Source organism: Chlorella variabilis (genome assembly GCF_000147415.1).
Source record: "Chlorella variabilis unplaced genomic scaffold CHLNCscaffold_5, whole genome shotgun sequence".
In the NCBI taxonomy this organism is placed as follows: Eukaryota; Viridiplantae; Chlorophyta; class Trebouxiophyceae; order Chlorellales; family Chlorellaceae; genus Chlorella; species Chlorella variabilis.
This window is the reverse complement of record NW_005435083.1, coordinates 494,912-503,460: the sequence shown is the minus strand read 5'-3', so window position 1 is coordinate 503,460 and position 8,549 is coordinate 494,912. Positions and strand designations below refer to the sequence as shown.

Here is an 8,549-nt window from a genome sequence, read left to right as displayed (position 1 = left end):
ATGCAGGAGCAATTCGCAGCCAGCGCAGCCCAGGGCGATGCCCGACCCGCGGCCAAGGTCACACGCATCACGCGCCGCCCCGCAGCGCCTGATGCCGCCGCTGGCGGCACTGGCGGCGCGGCCCCGCCGCCGCCCGCCAGCCAGCCCCAGCCAGCTCTGCATGCGGCACGCGGGTGTGCACTGCACGGGCCCGGGTGCCAGGGCCACCATGGCCACGAGGTGCAGCAGCAGCAGCAGCAGCAGCATGCCGCTGGCGGGCCCCAGCAGGCGGCAGGCCTGCTGGCTGCGATGCAGGCGGCGCTGAAGGGCATTGTGGGCGAGGTGCAGGAGCGGCCGGTGGCAGCAGCAGCGCCGCCGCAGCCGCCAACGGCGGCCGATGCAGCTGCAGCAGCGCCCTTCCCTGAGGCCACCCACCGCAAGCTCTCCAAGTTTGCGCTGGGGCGGCAGCGGCAGCGTGCCGCAGAGGAGCCGGCACCCGGGCCAGCCATGGCGCCAACTGTGCTGCCGGCAGAGGCAGCTGGAGGCCGCTCGCTGGATGAGCAGGCTCGCATCGACGCAGAGAACCGGCAGCTTCTGGCGGCCATGACACCAGAGCAGGTGGCGGAGGCCAGGGAGGAGGCGGTGCAGCGCCTGCCGCCCGCCGCCGTCGAGTTCCTGCGCCGGCGTGGCGCCGAAAAGGCCAAGGCGGCAGCTGCGGCGGTCCCCTCTGCCGGCGCTGCACCGTCCGCAGCTGGTCAGCAGGCTGCCTCCCCGCCACTCGCCGCGCCTGGCAGCGGCGGCGACACAGGAGCCGCTTCTGCGAGCAATGCCAGGCCGGCGCAGAGGCCGCGCCAGCAGCCGCGCCCGCAGCGGCAACCCGGCAGCGCAAACCAGCCCGGCGCATCGAGTGCCAGCATTGCCGGCAGGCTGCGCTTTGGGATTGACGGCAGCGTGGAGGGGCTGCGGCCGGCCGATGCCACCGTCGATGCGGCGCCCGCCGACGTGGCTGAGCGCGACCCCATCAGGCAAGCAGGACAGCTGTGCTTTGGCACCATGAGGGCAGCTGTCGTACGGAGCAGCGGCAGCAGATGCAGGCCCCCCCTCGGTGCCCACTCTGTCGTGTTGCTGCTGCTGCTCCCGGCAAGTGCAGGCAGGGCGAGGGCCTGGGTGCAGAGGGCTACAGCGTGCAGGAGGCGTGCCTGCTGGCGCGCAGCACGCTGGCGCAGCAGCGCGTGCTGGCGCTGCGCCTGCTGGCTGCTGTGCTGGCGCTCAGCAGGCCCAGCGTGGCGTGCAGCAGCTCTGTCCGCGTGCCGCTGCCACCTGCAATTGCGGCCGAGCTGCAGCAGCAGGCGGCTGCGGGGCTGGAGTGGGTGGCGGTGTGGCACCATGCCCTGCATGCTGCCGACGTGGTGCTGCTGCTGCGCCGATCGCTGGACGACGCCCATCCGGCGGTGGCGGCGGCAGCGGCGCAGGCCCTGGCGGCGCTGCTGGGGGCCGCGGGGCCGGCGGGCGCCGCCGAGGAGGCGGCGGCAGAGGGCACAGATGCGGCGCCGCTGGCTGGCTGGCCCGCGCCGCCGCTGCGCCACATGCAGGTGTGGGCCCTGGCTCAGCGCCCTGGTTTAGCGCCCAACCTTGTGCTTGCTTTCCACGCGCGACCCGCGCCCCCACCGCCGCTCACGCTTCCTGTTGCTGCCTTGCCTCCATGCCAAACCGCAGCGTCCCACCGCCAGCGGGGCCTGGGTGGCAGCGCCCGTCGGCGCGGCGCAGTGCCAGCTCAGCGAGGCTGCCGAGGATGAGGAGGCGCTGGATGAGCAGCAGCTGGCTAAAGTGGACCCGCTGTCAGGTGGGCTTGCCTGCTGCCACTGACAGCAGCACTGATTGCAGCGCTCGCCCTGCCTGCCCTCCTGCCTGCCCTCCTGCCAGTGCTGCGAGCCTCGCTGTGCTGTAGCGCCGGCTGGCTCGGACCCGCCGGTGCCTGCCGCTGCTTGCCTGCAGGCCTGCTGCACATGCAGCTGCTGGAGCGCGTCGCGTATCTGCTGGGGGCGGCCGGAGCAGCGGCGGCGGCAGACCCCCTGCTCTCCATCCTCATCAGGTGAGCCCTCGTGCCGGCTGGGCGGGGGTGTGCCTGGCTGCGCCAGGGGCCGTCTCTTGCAGCAAGCAGAGGAGGGGCAGCCACCTTGCCTCCCCGACATGCCGCCGCACCACACGCGCGCGTGCGCGATGCGTGCAGGTGCTGCCAGGCTGGCAAGGATGTGGCGGACCAGGTGGTGGCCACACCGGGCATGCTGGACGCGATCAAGGCTGTGCTGGATGCCCCCCCGCCTCCTGCGGCGGCAGGCGGTGGTGTGGTGGCCGCAGAGGGCGGCGCCGCCGGTGAGCCTGCGGCCCCGTGCTGCGGGTGCTCGGCACCAGGATGTCGCTGCTGGACATGCCTGGTTGGCGGGTGTGGCAGGCTGGTGTATGGGGCGCCAACCGCCCGCCCGCCTCCCATGCGTGCTGCCCCGCGCAGGCGGGGCGACGGCAGCGGCGTTCCATGCGGGCCGCCCCAAGGCGCTGCGCCTGCTGCGCCAGCTGGCGCAGGCCAGCAAGGCCGCCGCGCGCCTGCTGCAAGAGGCCGGCCTGGTTCGCTTTGCGCTGGAGCATCTGCTGCGCCCGGCGGCGGCTGCAGGGGCAGGCGGGCCGGGGCAGGCGCCCGCCAGCAGCGGCACAAGGCGGCGGGGCCAGCTGACTGAGGCGCTGCGCCTGTGGCGCTGCTTCGCCCAGCACGGCTTCTACCTGCTGCTGCTGGATGATGCCTACCCTTCCCTCTGCACCTCCTTCACGCCACAGCTGGCGCCGGCGGCAGCGGCGCAGCCGGCCGCGCTGTCGTGCGATGAGCTGCAGCACTGGTGTGTGGCCAGGGAGGCTTACTCCACAGCAGCCCAGCTGTGCTGGCATGCCGCGAGGTGAGAGCCAGGCGCCCGCCTGGTGCTGTCTCTGCTTTGCTGGTGGCGAAGGGTGCCCTTTTGCCTTGCTTAAGACGCTGTGGGCTGCTACCCCGCCGCCTTTGCTGCCGCCCCCACAGGTGTGGTCCACACGACTCGCAGCTCAGCCCGCAATGCGCTGCGGCACTGGCGGGCGGCGCCTTGAGCTGGCTGGGCCAGCTGCCCCTGCAGCAGCTGCTCGAGGCCTACAGCACCAGCGCCATCACCGGCAGCCAATCACTAGCAGCAGGCGAGGTGGGGGCGAGGAGCGGCCGCAGCCCGTACCCAGCGCTCGCAGCGGCAGGCGGCAGCAGCCAGCAAGCTGCGGTGCTGCTGGGCACGCTGGCAGCAGCGCTTCACTTTGTCGGCAGCTACTGGAGCGTGCAGGTGTGGCACACGGCAGCCGAGAAGGCAGCCGCGGCGGGCCGGCTCGCAAAGCTGGGCTTGTTGCCAGCACACAGCTCCGGCACCAGCGCTGGTGCAGCCAACGGCGACAGTGAGCAGGGCCTCTCCGTGCTGGAGGCGGTGAGGAGCATTCTGCAGCAGCTGGTGTCCTCTGACGCCGCTTGGGCAGTGCCATCTGCGCTGCCACAGCCCATGGCAACACCTGGCATGGTGCCCGCAGCCGCTGAGCTGGCCGTGGCACTCGCCAGGCTGGCTGCCACCTTCCTGCCACCACCCCAAGCGGCAGATGCATCTGCCAGCCTCCTGGCGCCGCTGTATGGCCAGCGAGGGTCTGCCAGGTTCCTGGCAGCTGCTCAAGCAGCAGATGCCGCTGTGTCGCAGCCCTGGGACGTGGCCAGGCAGCTGCAAGTGCTGCCCCTGGCGCGCGCAGCCGCCCTAGGGTTGCAGGCAGCTGGCCGTGCAAGCACCAGCGATGGCGGGGTTGCGCCCCAGGCACAGCACTGGCCTGCAATAGCAGCAGCAGACACCGCGCAGGCATTGCTGCGGCTCCTGCCAGCTGGCGAGGAGCTGCTGGCACTGCAGCTGATGGCTCTGCTGCTGGGGCCACAGCACCTGGCGGTCACGGCGGCAGCAGCAGCGGCGTGTCTGCAAGCAGAGGCAGCAAGCAATACAGGATTGCTGGCAGCTGATGGCCTGGCAGCGGATGGCGGCCAGCAGGGCGCCAGTCCACCGGCCCTGCCAGACGCCCGGCAGCTGTCCTCGCTGCTGCTGGCTGGCTACGCAGGTGCCTGGCTAGGGATGGTGCCGGAGAGCCAGCAGGAGGGCAGCCAGGAGGGCCGGCAAGTTGCAGCTGCTGCGCCGGCTGTGGAGCCGCCCTCGCCAACCGCCTTGCTGCGGCCGCAGGGTGAGGTGGCAGGCGTGCTGCCTGTGCCTGGTTTGAATCGCTCAAAAGGTTGCTCCAGTGGGAGAGGCTGGCTTTTGAACACCTGGGTGACTCCTGCCTGTCAGAAGCCTGATGTTCGTTTGCTCATTGCTTCACCGCACCCGCCCGGCTGCTGCAGGCTCGCGCCTGCCGCTGCCGGCAGACTGGATGCTGGAGGAGGCGCCGGTGCCGCCGCCAGAGGCAGGCATTGCTGCGGAACCGGCAGTGGCTGCCGGCTTCGCCCTGCTGCTGGCGCTGGGCTGGGAGCAGCAGCAGCTGAGCAGCCTGGCGGCCAGGCCGTGGCCGGCGGGGGCAGCAGAGAGCAGGCTGCGCCTGGCCGTGCTGCTTGTGTTTGGGGACTGGGCGCAGGCGGCAGCAGGCGGCGGGTTTGTGCCTGGCGCTGCGGTGGGGCAGGGCGAGGAGTTGGCCTGGGAGCAGCCGCTGGCGCGCTGGTGCCTTGCAGCCCTGATGCAGCGCTACTGCCCCGCTGCCGACGCAGCCGTCAGCAGCAGCACCCCGTCGGGCGCGGCAGCAGGCGGCGCAGCGGTGGGCGGCGCGGGCGAGCGCGGCTGGCAGCAGCAGGAGGCGCGCCAGCTGGCGCAGCACTTTGCTGCCGCCAGCTACGGCGACCGGCTGTTTGGTGCCGCGGTGGCGACGCTGCTGCGGCGCACGGTGCCGCTGGATGTGGCGGTGGGTGGGGGCGGGCGCTTGTCACCCAAGGCTGCTGCCCTCCATGCCTGCCTTCTCCCTCCTTGCTGCTCGGGGGTGTGCTGCTTGCCGGCCAGCACGGCAGCACCATCAAGCACTCTCCTGCCCGTCCTGTGCCTGCCCCCGCAGCTGGAGGTTCTGTCCACCCTGGCGGACGAGCAGGCGCTGCACCTGCTGCCCCCGCTGCGCCTGCTGCCCGGCCCGCCAGCAGTCTACCTGGATGCACCCCCTGTGGGGCACGCACCCGGCGGCGGCGGCGGCGGCGGCGGCTATGGCCGCGCGTGCTTCGGGGCTGGCGTGCCCGGCACGGACGGCAGTGGCGGTGGCGGCGGCGACAGTGATGGCAACGGCAGCGGCAGGAGCAGGCAGGAGCTGGACTTGTATGTGAAGCTGCTCAGCGAGGGGCCCCTGGAGCGATGCCTGGCTGCTGCCAGCAGCGGCAGGGAGGGGCGCCGCGGCGGCAGCGATGGCGACGGCGGCAGCTTGACCGCCTGCTCTGTGGCCGTGCCGCTGGTGCTGCACCGCCTCGCCTGCGCCTGCTTCCCAGGCGCGGCGCGGCCAGGCACGGCGGAGACCGCTGCTGGGCAGGCGCGGCGGCAGGCGCTGCTGTGCACCATCGTGCAGCGCTGCGGCGAGGGGTGCGGCAGCGGCGGCGGTGGCGATGGCGCAGCCTCTGGGCGGCGCCCGCTGCTGCAGCTGCTTGGCATGCTGCTGCGCTGGGACGCCGCTGCGGGGCAGCCCTCAGGCGCCGCCAGCCGGGAGCGGGTGACCGCCGTTGAGGCCGCCTGCGCCTCGGCTGGCACGGATGCAAGCGCCGTGCTGCAGGCAGCGCTCGAGGCGTGAGCGCCGCGGCAGCCCTGCGTCGGCCGCCGCCTGCCCCTGCCTGCGCCTGCCCGCCTGCCCATCTGCCCGCCTGCCTGGAACCTGGGGTGTTGATGCATGCATGCGGTGTAACACTCGCGGTGCCACGCCAAGGCAGCAACACACACAACTGGAGCACCACGCGTAGCATTGGAAGCAGGAGGCAAGGAACCCAGCTCCCCAGCGCCGAGGATCTCGCGTCGTCCCTACTTGCGACTCTTCTTCTGCGCCTGCTTGAGCTTGAGCAGCCCCGCGCTCTGTATCCTGACCCCCTTGCCGCACAGGCAGCTGATGGCCTCCTGCTCCGGCACCGCGCGCAGAAGATCTCGCTCCCGCTGGCTGGCCTCGCCGCCCTTGAGCAGTAGCTCGGCGGCCTGTGGGGCATGGGTGGAGGGGTGCGCGGGGCGGGCAGCGCTTGGGCAGGATTGATGCCGAGCAGGGGTGCATGCCAGGCAGGCTCACGCACGCCCGGCCCAGCCTCGGGGGCCCCTGCTGCTTGGCCATACGCCCCGCACCCATGCCGCTGTGCCCACCGCCCGCCTGCCCTGCCCACGGCTCCCACCTGCCGCGCCGCCTTGCCCTTCTTCAGCGTTCCCGGGATGATTTTTACCTTGAACTTGAAAGACGCCAGCACCTGTGTGGGGGAGGTGGTTGAGGTGTGCGTGCGTTGGGGGCGAGTGGCGGGGTGTGGAGGGAGGGGGCGCGGTGCAGCGCAGCAGCGGCACATGGCGGCGCTGTCAGAGGGGGGGGCGGCAGGCGCACCTGGTAGGGTGCGCACACGGGCACCGCAAAGAGCAGGATGTCCTCGCCGCGCGGCACCCCCGTCAGCTGGTCCAGCTGCGCGCGGCGGGGGGGAGGTGGGGTTGGGCATGGTGGCGTGAGGGGTGACTGTGGTGGCGGGGCAGGGCCGGTCGCACACAGCATGCAGCGACCATATGCGCCACCCTCAGGCTGCGCCACCTCCACGGGCACCCCCCCCTCCTAGTGCCCTTTGTTGCCGTACCGCCACCGTACTGCCACCGTACCGCCCCACCTGCGTCAGCTTGTCCCGCTCCTCCTCCCCCAGCGCCTCCAGCTTCTCCTCCTTGAGCAGCGCCGCCACCTCAGCGGCATCATCCCCCCCGCCTGCCTCCGCCGCTGCTGCAGCATCATCGGCGGAGCCCTCTGCTGCCGCCTCGTCCTCGCCGCCGCCCTCGCCGCCGCCAGCAGGCGCCGCAGGGCCCGGCTCCCGCGCTGCCCCATCCCCCGCCCCTCCCTCTTCCTCCTCCTGCCGCCGCTCCTCCTGCGCGCCCTCGCCGCTGCCGCTGCCTGCCGCCGCATCCGACTGCTCGCCGCCCTCCTCGTGCTCCTCCTCCTCCCCCTCCTCCTCCCCGCCGCTGCCTGCCGCTGCCTCGGGCCTGGCGGTCAGCTTGGCAATGTCCTCAGCCGTGATTTCCTGCAAGGCCGGGCAGGGGCTGGGCACGCACCACTTGTCAGCCCACCGGCAGCGAGCAAGGCGAGCGTGTGTGAGGTGTGTGAGGAGCACTACGGAGGCAATGAGTGGGCAAGAAGGCGGGCGGTGGAGGCAGGCAGCCAGGCCGCGCCTGCTTGGGCAGCCCAGTGCGCTCCGCCTGGCGCGCCGCCACCCGCTGCTTGCGCTCATCCTTGCGCTGCTTGCGGTCCTTCTTCTGGCCTGCGGGGCGGCGCAGGCGGGCAGCCAGGGCAGACACGTCGCGGGGGGGCAAGCTGCGAGCCGCAACGGTTGTGCGGCACAGCAACAGGCATGGCGCCGTAACCACGACAACCGTGCGCATGCGGGCGGGGTGCGCCCAGGGCCCACCTGCCGACTGCAGCAGCTGCATGGCCAGCTGCCGGTCCTGCTCATCCTGATCCGCATACTTGTCCCGCCCGCCGCGCTTGCCCTTGCCGCCGCCGCCGCCGCTGCCGCCGCGAGCCTTGGCCGCCGCCGATTCCGCCGCCGCCTGCTGGCCTGCACCGCTGCCCTTGTCCTGCTGCGCTGCTGCTTTCTTCCCGGCTCCGCCGCCTGCCTGCGGCGGCTGCGGCGGCTGCGCAGGCTTGCCCTGCTGCTGCTTCTTGAGCAGCTGCCGCTCTTTGGCCGACAGGTGGCGCCGTGAGCCCTCGCCGCCCGCTGCCGCACCCGCGCCCTCGCCCCCCTCCTGCGCCTCCTCGCCCGCTGCCGCCGCCGCTGCCGCCCCTCCTGCCGCGAGCGTGTCGGACAGGCCGTACCGCTCAAACGAGGCGGCCATTGCATCCGTCGCCGCCGCCGCCGCCGTGCCGCTGCCGGTGCTGCTGCCTCGCCGCACCGAGGGTGCGGAGCCGGCGGCGCCGCCTCCCGCCAGGCTGTCGGCAGAGGCATCCAGGAAAGCTTCCAGCGCGCTGGGAGCAGCCGCGCCGGCGCTGCCTCCCGGCTGCTCCTCCTCCTCCCCCTCCTCCTCCTCGCCATCCTCGCCGCCGCTGCTGCCCGCCTCCTTTTCCTCTGCGGCGCCGGCTGCGGAGGCGTCGTCCGGCCGCAGCCGCGGCGCGCGCTCGCCCATGTGCGCCGGGATGCTTTCCTCAGCCAGCCCAAACATGTAGCCGTAACCCATGACCAGCGGCTGCAGGAGCAAGCAGTGCGGGAGGGGGGGGAGGAGGTGAAGTCGGCGGGAGGTGCCGGCGCGGCGGGTGCAAGGGGGGTGGAGGCAGGCCTGGGGGCGCAGGTGGACGGTCTGCAG

General features: G+C 72.8%; 2 protein-coding genes across 2 annotated transcripts in view; one reads left to right on the top strand and one right to left on the bottom strand.

Annotated features, from left to right (window-relative positions):
• CHLNCDRAFT_142833 (hypothetical protein) lies at nucleotides 1-5,820 on the top strand (the record flags this gene model as incomplete). Its single annotated transcript, XM_005849712.1, has 9 exons — nucleotides 1-1,019; nucleotides 1,130-1,571; nucleotides 1,696-1,822; nucleotides 1,975-2,071; nucleotides 2,210-2,352; nucleotides 2,489-2,867; nucleotides 3,044-4,251; nucleotides 4,409-4,959; nucleotides 5,107-5,820. 9 exons carry the CDS (start codon nucleotides 1-3, stop codon nucleotides 5,818-5,820), a joined length of 4,680 nt encoding a protein of 1,559 aa, XP_005849774.1.
• A 94-nt stretch (nucleotides 5,821-5,914) lies between these two features.
• CHLNCDRAFT_57209 (hypothetical protein) overlaps nucleotides 5,915-8,549 on the bottom strand; it is a 7,583-nt gene continuing 4,948 nt past the window's right edge. Inside the window, exons 17-22 of the mRNA XM_005849443.1 lie at nucleotides 7,658-8,432; nucleotides 7,464-7,510; nucleotides 6,872-7,273; nucleotides 6,601-6,675; nucleotides 6,401-6,472; nucleotides 5,915-6,212 (exon numbers count right to left, since the gene is read on the bottom strand). Coding sequence (XP_005849505.1) covers nucleotides 6,045-6,212; nucleotides 6,401-6,472; nucleotides 6,601-6,675; nucleotides 6,872-7,273; nucleotides 7,464-7,510; nucleotides 7,658-8,432 — 1,539 coding nt within the window. The 3' untranslated portion in view covers nucleotides 5,915-6,044. The remainder of the gene's footprint in view (nucleotides 6,213-6,400; nucleotides 6,473-6,600; nucleotides 6,676-6,871; nucleotides 7,274-7,463; nucleotides 7,511-7,657; nucleotides 8,433-8,549) is intronic.